This window comes from Ailuropoda melanoleuca, chromosome 3, assembly GCF_002007445.2.
Source record: "Ailuropoda melanoleuca isolate Jingjing chromosome 3, ASM200744v2, whole genome shotgun sequence".
NCBI lineage: Eukaryota > Metazoa > Chordata > Mammalia > Carnivora > Ursidae > Ailuropoda > Ailuropoda melanoleuca.
The window spans coordinates 47,224,143-47,250,358 of NC_048220.1; the positions used below are offsets into that span (position 1 = coordinate 47,224,143).

The window sequence follows — 26,216 nt, forward strand, 5'->3', positions numbered from 1 at the left end:
GCTGTCCCAAAGATTCCCCGGCCCCAGCGCCCACATGTGTCGGGGTTTTCCCTTCCAGGGTTCTAGGCTGTTCCCGGGAGCCGGTGTGTGTCCGAAACGGCTGTAGCCGAACCCCTAGCCCAGCACTCGGCTAAGCTGACGCTTAAAGTTCAACTTTTTCCTACTAGCGGTCTCATACTCGCCGCCAGGATAGGAGGGACCAGGAGTAACCACGGCAACCAGAGAACGGGACGGAAGGGGTGGGACTGTAGGGTGGAAGGGGCGGGACGAAGCCTGGCCGTTCTCTGGCCCTTTCCCGGCGTCAGTTTAGTGGCGGGAAAGTCGGGTCCTGAGCCTGCATCTTTCGGTCCCGGGAGATTCTTCTTCGCGCCAGTCTGAATGGAGAAGCAACCCGGAGAGCAAGTGGCCACCGAGCCCGCGGACTCCGGAGCGGGAGGCGGGGAAGGCGGGCCATCACAGGTCGCTGGCGCCCAGGAAGCGCGTCCAGAGGACCGCTTGACCCTGCTGCTCAGGTTGTTCCCTCCGGCCGGCTTAGCCGGATCCAAGCGGGCGTTGTGGCCGAGAGCCCCGCCCTTCGCTCTCAGGGTCCCGAAGCCTTCGAATTCTGGTTTGGTCGCTCAGTGGCTGCGTAACTGCGTCATTCAGTTAAGCTTCTTAAGCCTCTTGCTTCATCTTCGAAAAAGAGGAGGGTTACACCCTAGTAGAGTTGCCGTGGGGCTTAAATGTGATACTTGGAGGCAAGTGTTTATAGCACAGTGCCTCGGGCCCTTCGGGCCTTCGGAGCTGTAATTTCCCCCCCTTTTCTCATCCACTGATGCCCTGCGGCCCCGGCATTCAAACGGGTTGTGAGGTTCATCTACATAAAAAAAAAGTCCTGCCTCTTTGTGTTATGGTTACGACCCTTTCAATCTAGAAGCTTCATTTGTTATATTTCCTACCAAGCGGGTGATGTTTATACTTTTCCACTGAGCCTGGTGTGGCTTTTGATATGGCCCCTCAGGCTAAGAATAGTTTTTCTGTCTTTAAGTGGTTGGGACAAAACGAATTCCTGGAGGAATATTTAATAACACGTGAAAATTATACAAAGTTCAAATTTCAGGCCGTTAAGGAAGGGTTTATTGGAGTACAACTTTCCCGCTACCGGTTCTGAGTTGAGTAGCTACACTAGAGACCGTATGACTCGCAAAGCCTAAAATACTTGTTTGGCCCCTTTAAAGGAGAAAAAAAAAACAACAAAAACTATCCTATAGGGGATTTTTTTCTCCCTCCCCAAAGAATTCTAACTATTGTAGCTTTACCATTACTTTGAAAGGTCTTGGCTAATAAGCCGCACAGTGTCACTTAAAAAATTCCCTCCTACCTACAAAAAATTCTAAAATATTAAAGATATAGGATTACCTTTTTTATTTCAGCTAAAAGGGAACTGTTCTTACAGTGTGTGTGTGTGTGTGTTTAAAAGATTTTATTTATTTTTTATTTATTTGACAGAAAGCCAGCGAGAGAGGGAACACAAGCAGGGGGAGTGGGAGAGGAAGAAGCAGGCTCCCAGCGGAGGAGCCTGATGTGGCGCTTGATCCCAGAACGCTGGGATCACGCCCTGAGCGGAAGGCAGACGCTTAACGACTGCGCCACCCAGGCGCCCCCTTAACAGTGTGTTTTAAAACGCTAGCCTAACTTCTTAACCTGTAAGAAATTCCTTTCATTTGGAATTTCCAGGAATTTTAAGAAACTTAAACCATGGAGGTTTAAAAATCTTTTTTTTTTAAATTTTTTTTTAAAGATTTTATTTTTATTTATGCGACAGAGATAGAGACAGCCAGCGAGAGAGGGAACACAAGCAGGGGGAGTGGGAGAGGAAGAAGCAGGCTCATAGTGGAAGAGCCTTATGTGGGGCTCGATCCCATAACGCCGGGATCACGCCCTGAGCCGAAGGCAGACGCTTAACCGCCGTGCCACCCAGGCGCCCCTAAAAATCTTTTTAATGTCGCTTTAGCTACTGATATAGGTCTCAAAATCTCAGAGCAGTTTCAGAATTATGAAACTACCATGTAAATGTACAACATCTTGTAAGTATAACTTAATAATTAGTGTTTTACCCATAGCTTTTCTACTTACCTATGATTTTCAGTTAAGTACAATCCTAGGACAACTAAGAAACTATGTGAATTATCTATCCAAGAATTAGTATATTTGTTATTTTTCTATATATCCAAGGAATGTTACAAACTGTTTTTAAACTTGTTAACAATGTTTGCAGTTTTCACCATTTTGATGTGTTCTTTGTGTAGCCCATATTTCTTGAGTGTGGCATATTAAATTTAGAAATCAGAATTTTAACTTTTTCTCATAGTTGCTATTTTTCCACTGGAGTCCATATTGCATCTTCCTCTGAGGCTTCCCTTTTTTTAAAAAGAGATTTTATTTTTAAGCAATTTCTACACCCAATGTGAGGCTCCAACTCACAACGGGAACTGAGCTAGCCAGGGAACCGAGCTAGCCAGGTGCCCCATAAGATTTGAGCATAGTTGACACAATGTTACATTAGTTTCAGGTGTACAACTTAAAAAGGTTGGGGGCACCTATGTGGCTCAGTCAGTTAAGCATCTGTCTTAGGCTCAGGTCATGATCCCGGGGTCCTGGGATCGAACCCCACATCAGGCTCCCTGCTCAGTGAGGAGCCTGCTTCTTCCTCTCCCTCTGCTGCTCCTCCTGCTTGTGCACTCTCTCTCTCAAATAAGTAAATAAAAAATTTTTAATAAAATCCATATGTCTCTTTTTGTGCCAGTACCATACTGTTTTGATCTCTACAACTTTGTAGTATATCTTGAAATATGGAAACGTGATAGTTCCAGGTTCATTCTTCATTCTCGGGATTGCTTTGGCTATTTGGGATCTTCTGTGGTTCTGTAAAAATTTTATTTTATTTTATGTTATTTTATTTTATAAAATTGTATTTATTTATTAGAGCATGAGAGAGTACAAGTGAGGAGGGAGGTGGGAGACAGGGAGAGGGAGAAGCAGACTCTCCACTGAGTAGGGAGCCCAATGCAGGGCTCAATCCCAGGACCCTGGGATCATGATCTGAGCCAAAGGCAGATGCTTAACTAACTGAGCCACCCAGGCACCCCCCCATTCAAATATTAGTATGATTGTTGTAGTTTAGTGGAAAATGGTGTTGGTATTTTGGTAGGGATTGTTCTGAAACTGTAAATTGCTTCGGGTAATATGGACATTTTGGCAATACTTTTTTAATACATGAACATGGAATATCTTTCCATTTGTGTCATCTTCAATTTCTTTCATCAGTGTCTTATAGTTTTCAGAGTACAGATCTTTCAACTCTTTGGTCAGGTTTATTCCTAGGTATTTATTCTTTTTGGTGCAATTGTAAATGGTGTTGTTTTTAAAATTTCTCTCTCTGTGACTTTTTTGTTAGTATATGGAAATGTTACTGACTTCTGTGTATTAATTTTGTATACTGACACTTTGGTGAATTCAATTATTCCAGTACGTTTTTTGGTTGAGTCTTCAGGATTTTCTCTGTATAGTATCATGCTGTCTACAGATAGTGACAGTTTAACTTCCCTACCAATATGGATGCCTCATTTCTTTTTCTTGTCTGATTGCTGTGGAGAGGACTTTCAGTACTATATTGAATAAAAGTGGTGAGGGTGGGGGTGCCTGGGTGGCTCAGTTGGTTAAGCATCCAGCTCTTGCTTTAAGGCTCAGGTCATGATGTCAGGGTCATGATTTTGAGCCTTCTGTCAGGCTCCACACTGAGCACAGAGTCTGCTTGAGATTCTCTCTCCCTCCATCTGCCCTTCCAGCTCGTGCTTGTTCTCTCTCTCTCTCTCTCTCTCTTTTTTTAAAGATTTTATTTATTTATTTGACAGAGAGAGAGACAGCCAGTGAGAGAGGAGCACAAGCAGGGGGAGTGGGAGAGGAAGAAGCAGGTTCCCAGCAGAGGAGCCTGATGTGGGGCTTGATCCCAGAACGCCGGGATCACGCCCTGAGCCAAAGGCAGACGCTTAACGACTGAGCCACCCAGGTGCCCCTCTCTTTCTCTCTCTCTTAATTAATAGAGTTTTTATTGTGAATGAATGTTGAATCTTGTTAAATGCTTTTTTTGCTTCTGTTGAGATGATCGCATGATTTTCGTCCTTTGTTTTATAGATGTGTATGATGTTGATTGATTCGCGGATATTGAACTACCCTTGCATCCCTAGAATAAATCCCATCCGATCATGGTGAATGATTTTTTTAAAGTGTTGTTGTATGTGGTTTGCTGATATTTTGTTGAGGATTTTTTTTTTTTTNTTTTTTTTTTTTTTTTTAAGATTTTATTTATTCGACAGAGATAGAGACAGCGAGCAGAGAGGGAACACAAGCATGGGGAGTGGGAGAGGAGGAAGCAGGCTCACAGCAGAGGAGCCTGACGTGGGGCTCGATCCCATAACGCTGGGATCACGCCCTGAGCCGAAGGCAGACGCTTAACCGCTGTGCCACCCAGGCGCCCCTTTGTTGAGGATTTTTGCATCTATGTTCACAAGGGATATATTGGCCTGTAATTTTCTTTTTTTGTTGTGTCTTTGTCTGGTTTTGGTATCTGGGTAATGCTGGCCTCGTAGAATATTTGGAAGTTTTCCTTTCTCTTCTGGTTTTTTTTTTCTTTTTTAATTGGAATACTTTGAGAATAGGTATTAACTTTTCTTTAAATGTTTGGCAGAATTCATCTGTGAATCCAGCTAGTCCTGGCATTTTTGAGATTTATTTATTTATTAAAAAAAATTTTTTTTTTTTACATTTATTTATTTGAGAAGGAGAGAGAGCATGAGTGGGAGGGGCAGATGCACAGCAAGAGGGAGAGAGAATCTCATGCTGGCTCCACACTGAGCGCAGAGCCTGACATCGGGGTTGATCTCACAACCCTGAGATCACGACTGGAGCTGGAACCAAGAGTTGGACACTTAACCAACTCACAACCCAGGCAGCTCTTTTTGGTAGTTTTTGGATCACCAATTCAATTTTCTTATTGTAATTGGTCTATTAAGACTTTTTAAATTCTTTCTGGTTCAGTTTTGTAAGATTGTGTGTTTCAAGGAATTAGCTATTTCTTTTAGGTTGTCCAGTTTGTTGGCATATAATTTTTCATAGCATGCGCCTATAATCCTTTGTATTTCTGTGGTGTCAGTTGTTACTCCTCTCGATTCTGATTTTATTTATTTGGGTCCTTTCTCTTTTTTTCTTGATGAGTCTGGCTCAGGGTTTATCAATTTTGTGTATCTTCTCAAAGAACCAGTTCTTGGTTTCATTGATTTTTTTTTTTTCTTTTTTCAGTCCGTATGTCATTTATTTCTGCTCTGATCTGTATTATTTCCTTTCTTCTATTCACCTTGGATTTTGTTCTTCTTTTTGTAGTTCCTTTTAGGTGTAAGGTTAGATGTATTATGGAGTATGTTCCACGTGCACTTGAAAATGGATGTTTATTCTATTGTTTTTGGATGGAATGTTCTGTGTATGTTGTTATGTCCATCTAGTCCAATGTATCATTCAAAAACATTGTCTCCTTGTTGATTATCTGTGTGGATGATCTATCCATCGATGTAAGTGTATTGTTAAAGTCCCCCTACTATTATTATATTGCCATCAGTTTCTCTTGTTTCGTCTGTTAACAGTGGCTTTATGTACTTAAGTGCTCCAGTATTGGGTGTGTAGATATTTACAGTTGTTATATTCTCTTGTTGGATTGATTACTTTCTCATTATGTAATGCCCTTCTTTGTCTCTTGTTATGGTCTTTAAAGTCTCTTTTGTCTGATAAAAGTATTGCTACCTAGGCTTTCTTTGGGTGGGTGGGGGCTTCCATTTTCATGGTGGACGTTTTTCCATCCCTTCACTTTCAGTCTGTGTGGGTCTTTATGTCTGAAATGAGTCTCTCATAGGCAGCTTATAGATGGGTCTTGTTTTTTTATCCATTCTGCTATTCTGTGTCTTTTGATAGGAGCATTTAGGCCGTTTACATTTAAAGTAATTATTGATAAGTGCGTACTTACTGCCATTCTTAAAATTTATTTTCTGGTTGTGTTTGTAGTTCTTCTACAAAACACCTTTCTTGCTCTCTTCTTCTCTTGCTCTCTTTCTTTGTGATCGGTGAATATAGTGTTTTCTTTGACTTCGTTCTATTTTTTGCATATTTCTCATAGGTTTTCGGTTTGTGGTTACCATGAGGTTCATAACATCCAGATAAATAGCAGTCCATGTTACTTTTTTGGTCACCTAAGTTCAAACACATTCTAAAAAAAGCAAAACAAAAACAGTAAAAGAAAAAAATCTTTCTTTTTCCCCTTCTCTTCCCTTTTGACTGACTTCTCCACAGTTTATTTTTATGTTATTATATTTTACAACTTTTTATTCATCATTTTCTTATGTCCTATTGGGCCATTTCTTTTCCACTTAAAGAAGTCCCTTTAACATTTCTTATAACACTGGTTTAGTGGTGATAACTTCTTTATCTTTTGTTTGTCTAAGAAATTATCTCCTCAAATCTGAATACCTTGCAGGTACTTGGTTGTAGTTTTTTCCTTTCAGCACTTTGAATATATCATGCCACTTCTTTCTGGCCTGCAAATTTTCTCCTGAAAAATCAGCTGATAGCTTCATGTTTTCCCTTGTAGGTACTTTTTGTTTTTCTCTTGCTGCTTTTAAAATTTATCTTTATTTTATTTTTAACATTTGACATTTTAATTTTTATGTGCCATGGCCCGGAACTCCTTGGGTTCATCTGGTTTGGAACTCTCTGTGATTCTTGGACTTGGACATCTGTTTTCTTCCCTAGTTTAGGAAAGTTTTCAGTTATTTCTTCACATAACTTTTCTACACCTTTCTCTTCTTCTTCTCCTGGAATCCCAATAATGTAAATGTTTTCTTGATATTGTCCAAAAGATTTCTTAATCTATTTATATATATATATATATTTTTTTTTTAAGATTTTATTTATTTATTCGACAGAGATAGAGACAGTCAGTGAGAGAGGGAACACAAGCAGGGGGAGTGGGAGAGGAAGAAGCAGGCTCATAGCAGAGGAGCCTGATGTGGGGCTCGATCCCATAACGCCAGGATCACGCCCTGAGCCGAAGGCAGGCGCTTAACCGCTGTGCCACCCAGGCGCCCCTAATCTATTTATATTTTTGAACCATTTTTCTCTTTGTGCTCTTCTGCTTGTATGCTTTCCATTACCCTCTCTTCCAGATCACTGATATATTCTTCTGATCCTTTAATCTACTCTTGGTTTCCTGCAGTATATTTTTTTTTCCCCAGTTATTACATTCTTCAACTCTGATTGGTTTCTTTTAATATTTTCTGTCTTGCTATTGAAGGTATCACTGAGTTCTTCCGCTCTTTTCTCCAGCCCAGTGAGTATCTTTACGAGCATTACTTTAAATTCCTTTTCAGGCTTATTGTTTATCTCTGTTTCATTTAGTTCTTTTTTTTTTTTCCTTGTTCTTTCTTTTGGAGCATATTCCTCTGTCTCCCCCATTTTGCTTGAGTTTTTGTTTGTTTTTATAGAAGTTAAACACTGAGCTTCTCCTAAACTTGAAGGGGTGATCTTGGTATGGTGTCCCCTGTGCAGTGTGTTGTTGGTGACTTTAGTTGGCTGACTGGAGCTGTGGCTGTAAATGCCAGTTAATCTTTTAAACTGTGGCATGTCTCCATCTCTCTTCCTGTTCTCTTTTTGTTCTATCTTTGTTTATTCAGTAGCTGTTCAGTCAGCCCTTAGTTTTTTAGGAGGAATTGTTCAATTAATAGATGTAATTTGGTGTGTTCAGTGGAGGAGGACATAGTTTTTCCTACAACCCCATCTTCAACTAGAACTCTCTTTACACCCACTTTAAATCATTCAGGCCAAACTAGAAGACTTATTGCTGAGTTTACTTACACTCGTTTTATTGCATAAACTTCTGAAAAATGTGAGTTGGTTTATAATGTAGTAATGAGTAAAACCTCTATAAATATATGACTTTCTGGGATACCTGGCTGGCTCAGTCAGCAGAGCATGCAACTCTTGATCTCAGGGTTTTGAGTTTGAGCCCCATGTTGGGGGTAGAGTTTACTTAATTTTTAAAAAAGTATATTTGTGTGTGTGTGTGTGTATATATATATATATATATATATATATATATATATATATATATATATATATATATATATGACTTTCTCTTCTCTTTTTGCTTTCAGGCTGAGAGCACAGACAAAACAACAACTCTTGGAATATAAATCAATGGTTGATGCAAGTAAGTATTTTCATTTTCAAATAAGATTTTGTGAGCTTGGTGATGAACAATATTCTAGAGAAAAGAAAATCAACTTTACAAAAAGTTATTTATTTAGGGAATGGGAGTGTCAGCATAATGTGGTACTATACCATATAAGAAGGCAAAAAACACAATTGCCCTGTCCCTCAGGAACTTGTTAGGAATTCAGGAAATAGATTAAAACAAAACAAAACAAAAAAACAAACTAAGAATGCAAGACAGTTAAGTTCTGTTGATCAGAGAATTGGGAAATTTCTGTGGGAAGGAATCATAGGACTTGATCATGAACAGCTTGGAGATTAAATTAGTGGATGAGATGATTGTTAAGCAAGTGAGCTAAGATCTATACTTCAAGAAACACTGGAAGATAGGAATGAGAGGCAGAAGGGAGATTAGCTTACAGATATGAATGATAATTTCGATTTTAAACACTGGAAAAGTTTACATTTTCTTAAAAGATTTTATTTTTTTGAGGGTCACCTGGGTGACTCATTTGGTTAAAGGTCTGCCTTTGGCTCACTTCATGATCCCAGGATGCTGGGATTGAGCCCTGCATCAGGCTCCCTGATCAGTGGGAGTCTCCTTCTCCCTCTCCTCCCCACTTGTGCTATCTCTCACTATCTCTGTCTCTCTCTCTCAAATAAATAAATAAAATCTTTAAAAAAAAAAAAAGATTTGGGATGGCTGGGTGCCTCAGTCAGTTAAGCATCTGTCTTAAGCTTGGGTCATGATCCCAGACCTGGGATTGAGCCCCAAGTCGGGCTCGTTGCTCAGTGGGGAGTGTGCCTCTGCCTTTCCCTTTGCCACTCCCCCAGCTCATGCTCTCTCTCACTCCCTCTCTCTCTCTCAAATAAGGAAATAAAAAATCTTAAAAAAAAAATTTATTTATTTGAGAGAGAGAGACAGACAAAGCACAAGCAAGGGGAGGGGGAGGGATAGAGGGAGAGGAACAAGCAGGCACCCCACTGATCAAGGAGCCCGATGCAGGGCTCAGTCCAGGACCCTGGGATCATAACCTGAGCCGAAAGCAGACGCTTAACAGACTTAGCCACCCAGTCTCCCCTGAAAAAAATGTAAATTTATCTTTTTTTTTTTTTTTAAGATTTTATTTATTTACTTGAGAGAGAGAGAGCATGAGAGGGGAGAGGGTCAGAGGGAGAAGCAGACTCCCCACTGAGCGGGGAGCCCGATGTGGGACTCAGTCCTGGGACTCCGGGATCATGACCTGAGCCGAAGGCAGTTGCTTAACTAACTGAGCCACCCAGGTGCCCCTGTAAATTTATCTTTTAAAATCTAGAAGTCTTCAGGAGCAAGAGAGTACTAAAATAATGGTTTAGCTCTCCTAAAGTAATAACCATTATTGCAACCTAATTTGTAAGACTTTGGGTCTCAAAGATAGGTTTTGGTGAGTTTTTCTTTCTCTGTGAAATAGGCTTAAAGAATAAAACCAAAGGGCACCTGGGTGGCTCAGTCTTTAAGCATCTGCCTTTTGCCCAGGGCGTGATCCCTGGGATCGAGCCCCACATCGGGCTCCCTGCTCCACTGGGAGCCTGCTTCTTCCTCTCCCACTCCCCCTGCTTGTGTTCCCTCTCTCGCTGGCTGTCTCTCTCTCTCTGTCAAATAAATAAATAAAATCTTTAAAAAAAAAAAAGAATAAAACCAACCAATACTTTATGTTGAATCAAGAATTGTGGAAAACCTGAGGGGCCACATAGATGACTTAGTCACTTCACCTGAATACATGTTTAACTTAGGAACTTTTCAGACTCTGCTCAGGTTCTTTTATAAGGCCGTAGATCCAAAGGCAGTTCTAGTGTGATGCCCATCTGATATTCCAGGCTTTCTAAAGTCTTAACGCAAAACAAGAACAACAAAAAAATAGGACTATGAAATGAGCCGCCTGGCCTCTTTTCTGCTTAGTATAACGAGTAACTTGTGAAACTGGGATATGAACCAGGTCTTCTTGCCTCCAAAGCCATGACCTTCCATTATATCAATAATGCTTCCATCAAAAATGATCAGTATGGGGCGCCTGGGTGGCACGGCGGTTAAGCGTCTGCCTTCGGCTCAGGGCGTGATCCCGGCGTTATGGGATTGAGCCCCACATGAGGCTCCTCTGATATGAGCCTGCTTCTTCCTCTCCCACTCCCCCCTGCTTGTGTTCCCTCTCTCGCTGGCTGTCTCTATCTCTGTCAAATAAATAAATAAAATCTTTAAAAAAAAAAATGATCAGTATAGGGGCGCCTGGGTGGCTCAGTCGGTTGAGCCTCTGCCTTCGGCTCAGGTCACAATCCCAGCTTGCTAGGATAGAGCCCCACATCAGGCTCTCTGCTCAGCAGGGAGCCTGCTTCTCCTTCTCCCTTTGCCCCTCCTCCTGGTTGTGTTCTCTCTCTCTTCTCTCAAATAAATAAATTAAAACTTAAAAAAATGAATGGCAGGTCACCGTCCTTCCCCTGGTGGAATTAATGATCTCTTTGTTTCAAACCCATGCTCCTTATATTAAACTAGTGATGTTTACCTCATAGATGGGACGTAGGATATGACTAAATTCTTTTGCTGGCATGAGAGCCCACATAATAAAAAAGGATAATGTATCTTCTTAGAGGACAGGATGTTGGGGGAAAGCTATTCAGAATTTGGACCTTTGAGAAATTACCTCTACATTTTCCTGCATTCATTCAAATCATTTTTAAGTATTCAGCATGTCCCCACTAGGGACATGTAACTAGGCATGGAGACATAGTGTTGAAGGAGGCAGAATTTGCCCTAGTGGGGCTTAATTTCTATGTAGCAAAACAGGTAAGGAAAGAAGCATTGCAAGATAACTGTGAAGTATGGTAAGTGTGATGAAGGAAATCATGGTGTGATAAGGAGGGGCTCCTTCAGATACTGTGATCAAAGATGGTGTCTTTGAGAAGGTGACATGAGAGTAAAATCCAAGTGTTAAGAAATAGTCCACCTTATAGAGTCCTTGTTTTCCGACTATATATAATTCCTCTTTTAAGGGATTATGACATCTGAAAACTTGAGTAGGCTCGATAGTGCACGCTGAAGAGTTTCTACAACTAAAGGAGATTACTGCTTTAGGGCATGAAATGAGGTTGTAGTCTTTGAAAAAAGATATTTATCTAAAATCAATTATTTTACCATTAAAAGAGTATGTTACTTTATTGCTTGATGGATTTTTTTTAAATAGTAAGTGCATCCCTTTTCAGAGTACAATTTGTTGAGTTTTGACAAATGTATATATCAGTGTAACAACCACCACAATCAAAACATAGAATGTGTGTTATACCTCCCCTATTCTACTTCACAGTCCCTGCACTTACCCCCAGCACACACCATTGTAATCTGTTTTTCCAGATTTGCCTTCTAGAGTTGGGCTGTCCAGTGTCGTAGCCATTAGCTACATGTGGCCTTAAAGTTAAATTAATTAAAATTAAATTTAAAATTCAGTTCTTTAGTTGCACTAGTTACGTATCAAATGCTCAGTAGCCACATGGTGTCTAGTGACTAGCTGTTTGGACAGCAGAGATATTGAAAATTTCTACCAAATTTCTCTTGGACAGCACTGTTCTAGAATTTGATGTAAACAGCATTATATATGTATTTCTGTGTATGTGACAACTTTCTTTTAATGGAGATTTAATTCATATAACATAAAATTCATTTTTAAACGTACAGTTAAGTAGGTTTTTAGTATATTCACAGTATTGTGTAATCATCACCAATATCCAATTCCAGAACATTTCCATCACCCTAAAGAGAAACCCAGTACCTGTTAGTAGTCACTCCCAGTATGTCTGGCTGCTTTTGCATAATTTTATGATTCATCCATGTTGTTTGTTTGAGTAATTTTTTCTCTTTTATTGTAGAGTATATTTCACGATGACTATACCACATTTTGTTTATCCATTCACCTATTGATGGCCTATTGATGGCCATTTGAATTGTTTGCAGTTTTTGCCCATTATGAATAAAGCTGCAATGGACATTTGTCATTTCTATGTGTCTTTTTCTGTACACTTCTTTTCATTTCTCTTGGTTAAATACCTAAAAGTGAGATTGTGTGCTCATGTGGTAACGATATGTTTAACATTTTTTTTTTTTTAATATCATGCCCAGTGTGGAGCCCAGAACGGGGCTTGAACTCACGACACTGAGATCAAGACCTGAGTTGAAATCAACAGTCGGATGCCCAACCGACTGAGCCATCCAGGTACCCCTATATGTTTAACTTTTTAAGAAACTGCCCAGACATCTAAAATGTTTACACTGGGGTGCCTGGGTGGCTCAGTTGGTTAAGCGTCTACCTTGGGCTCAGGTCATGATCTCAAAGTCCTGGGATCGAGGCCCACATCGGGCTCCCTGCTCAGCAGGAGATCTGCTTCTGCCTCTCCCTCTGCTCCTCCCCCCTGTTTGTGTGCATTCTTTCTCTGTCTCTCCCTCTCTCTCTCAAATAAATAAATGAATAAATAATCTTAAAAAAAAAAGTAAAATGGTTACACCATTATGGTACGTTCTTCCTAAAAGCATGAGATTTCCATTTACTTAGCATGTTCTTTAAAATTTGATACTGTCACCCTTATTAAATTTTAGCTATTCTAGTAAGTATGTAGTGGTATCGCATGTGGTTTTTAGTTTACATTTCCCTGATAACTAATGATGTTGAGTATCTTTTCATGTGCTTATTGGCAATTAATATATCTACATTTATGAAGGAGATCTGTAAATATACTTTAATGAAATGTTAAAATCTTTGCCTATTTTTTAATTGGATTGTTAGTCTTAGAGAATTTGAGTTCTTTATATATATAGTTATTTTTTCCAGATAGCTATATGTAGTTACAGATATATATATAGATGTAGGTATCTATGTATAGATATGTAGGTATCTGTGTATCTACTTATATGTTCAGCAGGTATTTTCTCCCAGTTTTTTGCTTGCCTTTTTTTTTTTTTTTTTAAGATCTTTCTATTTTTAAGTAATCTCTACATGCAACATGGGGCTCGAAGTCACCACCCTGATATCAAGAATCTCATGCTCCATGGGGCACCTGGGTGGCACAGCGGTTAAGCGTCTGCCTTCGGCTCAGGGCGTGATCCCAGTGTTACGGGATCGAGCCCCACATCAGGCTCCTCTGCTATGAGCCTGCTTCTTCCTCTCCCACTGCCCCTGCTTGTGTTCCCTCTCTCGCTGGCTGTCTCTATCTCTGTCAAATAAATAAATAAAATCTTCAAAAAAAAAAAAAAAGAATCTCATGCTTCACTGACTGAGCCAGCCAGATGCCCAACTTGCCTTTGTTTTTTAACTGTCTTTTGAGGAACCTAAGGCATTCATTTGATGAACTGATTTTTATCAATTTTTTTTTCTTTTGTGGTATGTGATTTTAAGTCCTCTCTAAGAAATCTGTGACCACTCCAAGGTCACAAAGATTTTCTCCTTTGTTTTGTTCTACAAGGTTTAGGGTTTTAGGTTTAACATTCATTTCTGTGATCCTTTTTGAGTTAGTTTTTGTGTATGGTGTGAGCTAAGGATCAAGGTTCATTTTTTCCCCCCATGGAAATCTAATTTTTCTTGCACTATGTATTCGAAACTTTCCTTTCTCCATTGTATATGTGTGGGTCTATTTCTGGGCTTTTTGCTCTGTTCCCTTGAGGTATTTGTCTGTGCTTATAATAGTGCCACACTATCTTGATTACTGTAGCTTTATAGTAAATCTTCATATCAACTCCTGTAAGTCTTGCAGTTGTGTTCTTTATCAAAATGGTTTTGACTGTTCTAGGTCCTTTGGGCTTTTATATGCATTTTAAAATCAGCCTGTTAGTTTCTACAGAAAAAAAAAAGGGTCTGAGAATTTTGATTGGGATTCAGTTGGGATCTATAGATCAATATGGGGGAAATTGTTGTAATAGCCATATTGATTCTTATAATACCTATACATGATATATCTTTTCAGTATTTGAATGTATTCAGTGTAGAGGTCATATGCATATCTTGTTAAATTTATCCTTAAATATTTCATGTTTTTGAAAGAAAAAAAATTTTTTTTAAAGATTTTTTTTATTTTTATTTATTCGACAGAGATAGAGACAGCCAGTGAGAGAGGGAACACAAGCAGGGGGAGTGGGAGAGGAAGAAGCAGGCTCATAGCAGAGGAGCCTGATGTGGGGCTTGATCCCAGAACGCCGGGATCACGCCCTGAGCCGAAGGCAGACGCTTAACCGCTGTGCCACCCAGGCGCCCCAGAAATTTTACTTTTTAATTTCCAATTGTTTTTTTTCTTTTTTCTTTTTTTTAAATTTATTTTTGCGAGAGAGAGAGAGAGCTCGAGCGCATGAGTAGGGGAGCCCAGAGGGAGAAACAGACTCCCCACTGAGCAGGGAGCCCTATGTGGAACTTGATCCCAGGACCCTGGGATCATGATCTGAGCCGAAGACAGCTTAATGGACTGAGCCCCCGAGACACCCCTGATTGTTTTTTTCTAACATATAGGCATATGGGTGATCTTTTTGACATTGCTCTTGTTAATATTTTAATCCTTTTTTATTTTCCATTATTCTCAAACTGTTCTGTCCAGTATGGTAGCCACTAGCTCCATATGACAATTGAACACTTGAAATGTGGTTAGTCCTTGAGAGGGACTATAAATGCAAAATACAGAAGAAAAGTTTATAAAATATTTATTTAGTAATTTTAGATTAATGACATGTTGAAAGATAATATTTTAGACCTATTGGGTTAAAATAAGTTACACTGAAATATTTTCACTTGCTTTATAATATGAAAACTAAAAAATTAAAAATTAAATTTTTGGTTTACATTTATTGCTTACATTATATTTCTATTGGACTGCACTCTTCTAAACTGTTACTAACTTCAAAAAATTTTTAATTTTAGATGAAGAAAAAACTCCAGAACAAATCATGCAAGATAAGCAAATTGAAGTGTATGTCATATTTTTAAATTTTGCTTTTTTTACTAAGATTTGCTATTATTACACATCTTACACCACTATCTTGCTTTTTCCTTTTCTTTATTTTTCCAAGTAATTTTTCATGCATGTACTAAGAATTGTTGATATGGGAGATGGACTTAACATGTACCTGAGTGGTCACAGTAGCACTTTGGCATTCCCGTTCACGAGATAATTAGTTGAGAATCTCAGAGGCATCTGTTTACCAAATCTATAAATGCATCAGTGTGGGGAACCTGTAGAATAATTTTATCTACATAGGATCATTTTACTTTTTTCAAAGGTTTACTGTATATATTTTTTGATGTTCAGTGAGTTTTTTTGATATAGCTGAAAATTTTTTGTTTATACTTCTTTGATAGTAAAATTGAAGACCTGGAAAATGAAATTGAAGAGGTGAAAATTGCTTTTGAAATGAAAAAGCTTGCATTAGACAGGTAATTATTACATTCTAGGTATAAGTATTGTGAACTGAATGCAAAATGGTTGTGATTTGAGGTGGAGGGAATACTTTAATTAGTCTAAATGATTAATCAAGTGATACCATTAGATAACAGTTACACAAATTTTGAGCCCTGAGAGAAAAGTTACATCATTCATTAATACCTTCATTTGAAGTAGTTACGTAAGATTGACCTAATAAGCAAATATCAAAGAAATAGAAGGGTGAGCTTAAATCCAGTGTTTCAAAGGATTACATGGATTCGATTATGACTATTAATCAAGTAAAAGAATTGTCATCAAGTTTAAATATATATAGATATATCTTTTAAAGATTTTATTTTTAAGTAAAACACCAACATGGGGCTTGAACTCACGATCCCAAGATCAGGAGTTTCATGCTCTATTGACTGAGCCAGCCAGGTGCCCCTAAATATATTTTTAATATAGGTTTTACATCCGTATTTTAAAATTCATTGAACAAATATTTGAATGGTTACTATGTCTTAAGCTTTGTACGTGTTGGTATACAGTTGTTAATAAGACAAACGTGATCTCTTATAGACCTGTGATCTGAATTAATAATCTCAATTAAGTGAATGACTTTTAAAATTACTTCCTTGAGTTTCTGCCCTTCCAGATGAATTTCTTGTACATTTAATTGAAAAGTAGTTAAAGTCCTCTTAATTGCTTCTAATAGTGAACATTTTTCCATATTCTTGTAAGCTGGCTCGGTACATAGATTATATGTACTTTTTATTAATTCATTTTAAGTAAGCTCTTTGCCCTACATGGGGTTTGAACTCACGACTCTGAGATCAAGTGTTGCATGCTACACGGACTGAGCCAGCCAAGTGCCCTAAATAATATATATATATATATTTTTTTAGATTTTATTTATTTATTCGACAGAGATGGAGACAGCCAGCGAGAGAGGGAACACAAGCAGGGGGAGTGGGAGAGAAAGAAGCAGGCTTATAGCGGAGGAGCCTGATGTGGGGCTCGATCCCATAACGCCGGGATCACGCCCTGAGCCGAAGGCAGACGCTCAACCACTGTGCCACCCAGGCGCCCCCCTAAATAATATTTTTTAAGATGACTTGAGAGCTATTAAAATATCTCATTTTAATGAATTGAATTTTTTTGTGTGATGGAAAGGCAGAAATGACTTTAATATTGCTAAATTGATTGCCTTTTCATTATTACTCATTAGCTATTTGGATTTAAAAGTAATTTATGCAGTTTGTATGTATGCATATTTTAAAGTGTCCGTTCAGGTATGGCTTTGTATTCCCCAACTCCAGGTCAGGCCTTTGCTGATCTCTGTAGTGCCTTAATGCTTCATCCTGTCCCTGCACCAGTGTGGATGGCTTGGAGACAAAGCCCAGGCTGATTTCAGGTCTCATCGGCCCTTCAGCTGCAACCACGTGGAGCAGCCCTTTCTATCTTTTCATTTTCCATTTCTGTGACTTATTTATCAAAGTATTTCCCATACAATAGTGTTTATAAACATACTTATGGTTTAGGTTACATTTAAAGAAAAATCAGTCTTTAAGTTGTATATATACGTTTTGTCTTTTAAATGTTCCACAAATGTTATCCATGTTTTATAACGCCAGCTTTTTTCCTTGCGCCGTAGGATGCAACTTTCAACTGCACTGAAAAAAAACCTAGAGAAAACTAACCCCAGGACTAGGTACGTTTGTTTTTTTTCTTTTTTCTTGTTTTCTGAATTCATTAAGGCTGAGAGTAAAGAAGGGAGATCTGCATAATGACTTTAGTTTTCTGAATTTTTGTTAATTAGCTGTCAGTGCCAAACCACCTTTATCTGGGAAATAAGAAAAGTGACAAATTTTTGTGGGCATTATAATTTTTACAGTCCTACTGACATTTTGTCTGGATTGCAACACTAAGAAGCAATGGAGATTTTTAGCCAGACAGCCTGAAAACTTTGAAGGAAGATTTCGAAAGTTTACTTTTGTTCAGTATTTATTGTAAAACAGAGATAGAGCTGTCTCATTTATCCAGTAACCCGGGAATTAGTTATTGAGATAGGAATGAGACAGGAAGTTTATGCCTCATTTTTCACCGGCAGAAATGAGCTTGTATATGTTAAAATGTTTGCCACGAATATAAAATTAAAACTTTTGCGGTCAAGGTTCTCTATAATCTGGTCCTTTGTGTCTGGCCTCAGGGAACTTACCTATGCTCATATCTCTCAAAGCTCTAAAAAATCCTGTGATAAAATATCCCCTACCATTAGCACCAGAAATGTGTTAAGATGCATCTGGGCACTTCCCCTCTCTGGGTGTCTTAGTTCAGACTGATCATGTACTCTCCCCATATTCCATCTAACTCCAGGATTACATAAATCCTAAAATATGAATTTGGGCCCTCTAACGATTGCTTCTCCATAAAAGGTGAGCCTTAAACATTCTTGAGTTAGAGATGTACAGGACAAATTGACCCCCAAAGAGGACAGAAAGACCAAATGGGCTGAGGTAGTGCCTTTAGCAAGTTCTAAAGTTTACAAACCAGTATAGCTGTAACTAGTAGAAAATGAGTTTAGCTTTCCCAGGTCTATGCAAAGATTCACATTTTCAGCCTCCTCAGCAAACTCCTTCTGCATGCAGTGTTTCTCATGCCTGGTTGATATCAGAATAATTAGTATTATCACAGTGATCACATTGCTGGTCCCTTCCCAAACCTATTGACTCAATCTCTGAGTCCAAGTGGGCATGTTGGGAGTCATGTGATGATCCACATTAAACATCCTCCCAAAGGATTGTGGCACTTGGAAGTATAAGAACCAGGCTTATTTTATACTCTTTGGCTCCATCTATTGCAAACTAGATAATCTAGGTAATTACTTCATGTCCTTTAAGATTCAAGAGTTTCCCTTGTTCTACTCTGTGCACAACTCTTTCATAACCGGTTGTAATGAAACCATACTATAGTCGTGGTTTCATTTTTCTCTTTCAGCAGATTCTTTCCTCTTGGTGTTTTACTTTGCTTTATATTCCTGGTGCCTGAACAGGTCTTAGCATGTAGTAGGTACTCAGAAATATTTGTTGAAGACATGAAGGTAAGAAGCAGCTTGAATATTCATTGAAACTATTCTCTATGATGCTATATAATAGTGAATACATGTCTATACATTTGTCAAACCCATAGAATGTACACTACCAGGAGTGAACCCTAATATAAATTATGGGCTTTGGATGATAATGATATGTTAAATGTAGATTCATCATTTTGATGAATAGACCTTTCTGATGGGGGATGTTGATAGTTGAGGAGGCCATGTATGTGGGTTTACCTTCCATTCAATTTTGCTATGAACCTAAAACTGCTCTCAAAAATAAAGTTTATTTTTTTAAAAAGCAACTTATTAGCATGTTATTAGGGCTTTTTCTCCAAAATAGATTTTTAGAAATGTTCCTACATGCTTAAATTTCATATTTTTTATTGTCTATGATTACAAATTTTTCTAGGGAAACGCATCTCTAATTTTTTAAATTTATATTTTGCATCTAATTTTAAAAATTATTTATTTGAGAGAGAGAGCACAAGTGCAGTGGGGAGGCACAGAGGGAGAGAGAATCTTAAGCAGATTCTGTGCTGAGTGCAGAGCACGGCATAGGGCTCAATCTCCCAACCCAGAGATCATACCTGAGCTGAACCAAGTACAACACTTAACTGACTGCTCCACCCAGGTGCCCCTGCATCTCTAATTTTAAACAGAAATTTAGTTTACATCAAACTTTTCCAGTTTTATTTTGTTAAAAGATAACTTTCTATTGAAGTATAAGTAAATTTCATGAAAGGAAATACATAGTAATTGATTTGTTCATTAATGATATTTTTAATTCAAGGTTAATAAATCATTTTTTTTATTCCTTTTCAGTGTCCTCATGGATAACATGAAACATGTATTAAAGCTAAACAAATTAATAATGAAATCACACCAGGTAACTGCACATTGGGCTGCTTATACATTCTCGTGATTTCAGTAACTTTTTACTGGCAACTGTATTGTGTATGATTATATGGGATTACCCAAAGGTTACTGGTATGATTGGAATTCACTGTTCTTAAGTTTTCTTTTTCTCATAACTCAGTTGTTTCTGACTATTGTGACTAATTATTTACTTAAAATTTAAGCTACTATCCTTTTTCTTTTTTGGTATGGAAATAAAGGGATTGAAAACTGGAGGTTTGGAAAACATGGGCTAATAGATAAAATTCAGTGAAGTAAGTGTTATTGGTTTGTTCTGAGGTCATATGCCTTAATCTTTTTATTTTTAATAACAGGAATCTTGGGATTTGGAGGAAAAACTGCTTGATGTTAGAAAGAAGAGGTTACGTACGTGGAACAGTTATTTTGTTTTTGTTTTTTGTAGAAAACATTTTCACTTACTGTGGATATTGATAAGACCAGTTATCTCAGCCATTGAGAAATTTCTTAATTTTCAGATTTTCTTAAAATTTTGCGCATGGCATTTCTAAAAGTAGTATGTAAAATGTATTTCACTTGATTCATTTTTGTTGTTTTAGAACTTTAAATCACTACATTAATACATTCTCAGGGAGAAAAAATCAACTGACACATCAAAGTACAATGTGAAAGCCATACCTCCTTCCTGTGTGACCACAGTTAGGCATATATCATTCCAGTAGTTTTTCCATGTCCCTATAAACATATTTATATATACATAATTTTAAGTTATCATTTGATACATATGATTCTATAGCTTTTTAACTTAATGATTATGAAGTAGCTTTTTGCATTGAAATTATTGTTTTTTTTTTAAAGTAATACACATTTTTGGTAGAATTTGGAAACAGAAAAGTATACTTAGGGAAAGTAAAATTTTTAGATTTACTACTGCGATAATCACTCTTTGGTGCTTTTATTCTTTAAAGATTTTTGTTTTATTTATTTGAGAGAGAGAGTGCACAAGAGAGAGAGTACAAGGGTGTGAGGGGCAGAGGGAGAAACAGGCTCTTCACTGAGCAGGGAGCCCAATGTGGGGTTCGGTCCCGGGACTCCAGGTTCATAACCTGAGCCAAAGGCAACTGTCTAACCGACTGAGCCACCCAGGCGGCTCCTTTTTTTTTTTTTTTTTTAAAGATTTTATTTTATTTATTTGAGGGGAAGAAGGAGACAGCACAAGCAGGGGAAGGGGCAGAGGAAGAGGGTGGGAGAGAAGCTCAAGCAGACTCCATGCTGAGTCCAGAGCCAGGCATAGGGTTTGATCTCAGGACCCTGAGAAATTGAATCAGAGCCTTACCTGACTGAGCCTCCCAGGGGCCCCTTCAGTGCTTATTTCTTATCTAATAAAATTGGCTTCATTTTATTCTATGTTGTAAACTGACTTTTTCATTTAATAGTATAGGCATGATTTATTATTTTAACATATTACACAGATTTGCCTGTTTGTAAGTAATCTCAGGGTCAGAAGTAGTTCTGGTCATCTGATCTAATCACCCTTTGGATGTTTAATGTTTTTCCATTGCATTCCAACCTATTTTTGATCCGTTAATATCAAGGAACCAAGCTCCTGGGACACACCCATTTATGTTTTCAAAGAGTTTAATTCTTAAAACATTTCAGGAACTATAGGAAATGGTTGATGATATGTTTATCCCTGGAGAAGAGAATCTCTTCATTGAAAATTTATCTTGTTGATATGTCATTTTTGTAAATAAAGGAGGAAAAGGTATTTCCTTACATATATCTTCTTTTTTTTTTTTTTTTAAAGATTTTATTTATTTATTCGATAGAGATCGAGACAGTCAGTGAGGGAGGGAACACAAGCAGGGGGAGTGGGAGAGGAAGAAGCAGGCTCATAGCGGAGGAGCCTGATGTGGGGCTCAATCCGTAATGCCGGGATCACGCCCTGAGCCGAAGGCAGACGCTTAACCGCTGTGCCACCCAGGCACCCCTCCTTACATATATCTTCTACCTTTCTTTTGGCAACTCTGACTAAGTCCTCTTTAACATGATGTCACTTCAAACATAAGTAGACAGCTGTCATTATCATATGTACATACTCTGAACATTTCATGCAGGACATTGCTAAGGATAAAGTTAAAATACTGGTATTTTTCACAAAGAAAGTCATTTTCAGAATCAAAATAGAACTGCAACTTAAAATGATGCTTATGAAATATTTTCTCTTAACTGATAAAGTCAGGAACTGTTCTGCTTCACAGTTTTTCCAGATTCTTGTTTGTAGGAGTTATTAAATATAGTATTTTTTTTTGTAACCTAATAGAATTAAAACAAGCTTCAGAGAGTAAGCTTTTAGAAATACAGACTGAAAAGAACAAACAGAAAGATGATTTGGTCGATATGGAGAATTCAGACAAGATAAAGACCATACAACAAAACCTGCAGATGGAGATACAAATTACTACAGTTATTCAACATGTGTTCCAGGTAACATTTATATAAGGAAAGTATAGGTAAAGAACTTTTTAAAAAATGATTGGTTCTGTTACTTTCAGATTTGCTTTGTTAGTCTTTGATCCTGAAAAAAATCATGAATTCAATACTAAATATTAGTCTGTTTACATGTATTTGGAATTTATGGCTATTTAATGTTTAAGGCTTTGACTTTTTATTATGGTTAGATCTTAGGCATTTATAAGTGGAATGATTTCAGCAGCCTTGTGAAGACAGACAGGTATAATGGTGGAAAACATTAGACCTTAAACTTGGGAGGTGGGGAAAAACATGCATGGGGGTGACGGGGATGTACAATTACTGTCCATACTGCAACTTAATAGTTGCAAACCTTGAGGAAATTATTTAAGTTTTCTAAATGTCAATTTCCCTGTTTAGAAAGAGAGGTTATAAAACCTAAAGATAATTCCTGTTAATCTATTTAGCATAATGTCTGGTCCAAGTAGATTCTCAATAAATATTGGTAGTTATTAGCATATTACCTCTTAAATTTTATGTGTTCCTTTATTCTGGAGGGTTTTCATTACTCTTTTGAATTATAAAATGTCTCCAACTGTTGAGATGAAATACTTAAATTACCAGATTTCAATTAGGAAGATACACAGTTAAAACTGCTCACTATGTGTAAAGCAAATATTATATGTAAAGCTTATCATTGTAGAATATGAGTTCTTGTATCTGACCATAAGAAATTATTCCTCGGGTCTCTTTTTAAGATTGATTGATTGATTGATTGATTGAAGAGACAGAGAATGCAAGCAGCAGGGAGGGAGAAGTAGGGGGAAAGAATCTCAAGCAGACTCCACACTGAGCACAGAGCCATCATGGGCTCAATCTCATGATGCTGAGATCATGACCCGAGACAAAACCAAGAATCAGACACTCAACCACCCAGGCGCCCCTCTTCATCAGGTCTTAATCCTACCTTTTAGTAGCAGCGGTTGTTACTCTGTTAGCAGTAAGGAAGTCCCTTAGACTAACCTCCAGTGGAAGATTGCATCATAAGTATAGGATCCTATTAATTTTCTTTGGCACATGTTCCTTCCTACTGCTTTGAGACTTCTATTATTTTGTCTTTCTTAGCTTTTATTCATATCCTCTTAGTGTTAATTTTGATTTAATGAAATCATTGCTTTGTTAAGCAGAACATAGCTTTGGCTGCATTAGAAGCTCCTGCCCCTAATGGGTTCAGTCATGTTTGAATGCTTACTTCCCTTTGCCTTTGTAAATTTTTTTTTTTTTTTAAGATTTTATTTTTATTTATTTGACAGAGATAGAGACAGCCAGCGAGAGGGAACACAAGCAGGGGGAGTGGGAGAGGAAGAAGCAGGCTCATAGCAGAGGAGCCTGATGTGGGGCTCGATCCCATAACGCCGGGATCACGCCCTGAGCTGAAGGCAGAGGCTTAACCGCTGTGCCACCCAGGCGCCCCTTGCCTTTGTAAATTTTTAATTGGATTTATATACACCAGCCCTATAGCAAGAATGTACCCTGTGTAGGCCAAATTTTTAAATATTTTTATACGTAACAATATGACGCTTAAATTCTAAAATCTCTTTGAACAGAATTTGAATTAGTAACTTGGTATCATTGAGCCATAGTTTTTGTTTTTTTGTTTTGTTTTGTTTTGTTTTTAAAGATTTTATTTATTTATTTGACAGAGACAGAGACAGCCAGCGAGAGAGGGAACACAAGCAGGGGGAGGTGGGAGAGGAAGAAGCAGGCTCATAGCAGAGGAGCCTGATGTGGGGCTCGATCCCATAACGCCGGGATCACACCCTGAGCCGAAGGCAGACGCTTAACCGCTGTGCCACCCAGGCGCCCCCATAGTTTTTCTTTTTAAAAAAATAAGGGATCACAGTTTATGCTTAAACTGTTTTTTGCTGTAGAAGTGCAAAATGACTGAACCACAGCTGCAGTCTTTTTCCTTTAATCTAGAATACCATTGCAAACATCCCTAATAGGTAAAAGGTGTCTCCAAAAACTGATGAAGCCAAAAAAATTGTTGTAAACATTGTAAATATTCCGTAGCATTATGGGGATCAAAGCTGAACCCTAACTGAAAATGGAAATGAGGATACAAGAATGTATTTTTTCTTTTTGGGGGGTAGATTTTATTTATTTATTTATTCATTCATTCATTCATTCATTTAAGAGAGAGACACAGTGAACGAGCATGCATAAGTAGGAGGAGGGGCAGAGGGAGAGGGGGAGAGAAGCAGCAAACTCTTCGCTGAGAAGGTGGAACAGGGGGAGGGCTTGATCTCAATACTGTGAGATCAGGACCTGAGCCAAAACCAAGAGTCCAACCCCTAACTGACTGAGCCACCCAGGCACCCAAAGAATGTATTTTTTATAGAGTAGATGTCCACACCTAGTTTGGTAAATATTTGATAAGATTAGTGAAGGAGGAGGGCACCTGGGTGGCTCAGTCAGTTAAGCGTCTGCCTTTAGCTCAGGTCATGATCCGGGGGTCCTGGGATTGAGTCCACCCTATATAGGACTCCGTGCTCAGCAGGGAGCCTGCACCTCCCTCTCCCTCTGTTCCTCCCCCCTACTTGTACTTGCTTTCTCTCTCTCTCTTTTGCTTTCTTTCTCAAATAAATAAATAAAATCTTTTTTTTTAAAGATTTTATTTATTTATTCAACAGAGATAGAGACAGCCAGTGAGAGAGGGAACACAAGCAGGGGGAGTGGGAGAGGAAGAAGCAGGCTCATAGCAGAGGAGCCTGATGTGGGGCTCGATCCCATAACGCCGGGATCACGCCCTGAGCCGAAGGCAGACGCTTAACCGCTGTGCCACCCAGGCACCCCTGAAAGAGAATTTTCAAAAATCTTGTTAAATTTTTAAACATACTGTAACTTTAATATAAAATTTTTTTTCTTTTTTTATTACAGAACCTCATTTTAGGAAGTAAAGCCAATTGGGCAGAGGATTCTGCCTTTAAGGAAACTGTTCTACAGCTTGAGAAGAATCTCGCCATGATCTAATAAGAATTCTGTTTTGTTATTTTTTGTTTAAATCTATGATACATCAAGTAAAATTTTTATTTAGTGTTTTTGGAACTAATATTGTAAAGTTTTTGTAGCTTAACACTGTAACATGGAATTTGTTCTTTCAAATATGTTAATTAAAGTGGCATTCTCTAAAAGAATCTGAAAGTCTTAACCTTGCAAGTGTCCCAAAAGACATCTAATCTCGATTTCCACTGAATGTGGACATTTCTTCTACAACATTCCTGGCAGTCCCAACTATCATTTGGAATACTTCTTTTTTTCTTTTTCTTTTTCTCTTTTCTTTTTTTTTTCTTTTCTTTTTTTCATCGTCTTTTTTTTTTTTTTTTGGTAGTTTTAAGTTTTTTGTTTAAATTCCAACTAGTTAACATACAGTGTAGTATTAATTTCAGGAGTAGAATTTAGTGATTCATTACTTACATTTGACACCCCAGTGCTAATCACAACAAGTGTCTTCCTTAATAACCGTCAACCATTTAACCCATCCCTCCACGCCCCATTATTTGGAATAATTTTGTGCATTTGTCAGTCAACTAAAATGTTAGAAAAATAGAAAAGGGTATCCACATATTGATGTTTTTTCAACCAGCAGTTGTATTTTATTGAAATAAATCTCATTTTAGTTTTATCTCACCACAGATTCTTTTTTTTTGCCTTTTTTTTTTTATAATACAGAGATATAATTGACATAGTATGGTATAAGTTGAAGGTGTACAATGGGTTGATTTGACCACCATGGCATTAGCTCACATCTCCATCATGTCACATAATTATTTCTTTTTTGTGGTGAGAACCTTTAAGATCTTAGCAACTTTGAAGTATATAAAAGAGTATTGGGTTTTTTTAAATTTTTTGTTTTAAAGATTTTATTTATTTATTTGACAGAGAGAGAGAGAGAACAAGCAGAGGGAATGGCAAACAGAGGGAGAAGGAGAAGCAGGCTCCCTGCAGAGCAAGCAGCCCAATTTGGGGCTTGATCCCAGGACTCTGGGATCATGAC

The 26,216-nt window shown here is 38.1% G+C and overlaps 1 protein-coding gene across 1 annotated transcript; it reads left to right on the forward strand.

Moving 5' to 3' along the window:
* Window positions 1–252: 252 nt before the first annotated feature.
* On the forward strand, window positions 253–25,356 carry CENPH (centromere protein H). The gene is made up of 9 exons (XM_034656315.1): window positions 253–512; window positions 8,235–8,290; window positions 15,213–15,261; window positions 15,651–15,725; window positions 17,369–17,425; window positions 19,637–19,700; window positions 20,044–20,095; window positions 22,011–22,174; window positions 25,100–25,356. Exons 1-9 carry the CDS (start codon window positions 379–381, stop codon window positions 25,190–25,192), a joined length of 744 nt encoding a protein of 247 aa, XP_034512206.1. The 5' UTR covers window positions 253–378; the 3' UTR covers window positions 25,193–25,356.
* Window positions 25,357–26,216: the final 860 nt, after the last annotated feature.

Bases quoted from the DNA above. Each gene is read 5' to 3' on its own strand.
- CENPH (XM_034656315.1), top strand. From the start codon at position 379: ATGGAGAAGCAACCCGGAGAGCAAGTGGCCACCGAGCCCGCGGACTCC. The intron at 20,096-22,010 runs GTACGTGGAACA...GTAACCTAATAG, and splicing joins TGTTAGAAAGAAGAGGTTAC to AATTAAAACAAGCTTCAGAG. The intron at 22,175-25,099 runs GTAACATTTATA...TTTTTATTACAG, and splicing joins TTATTCAACATGTGTTCCAG to AACCTCATTTTAGGAAGTAA.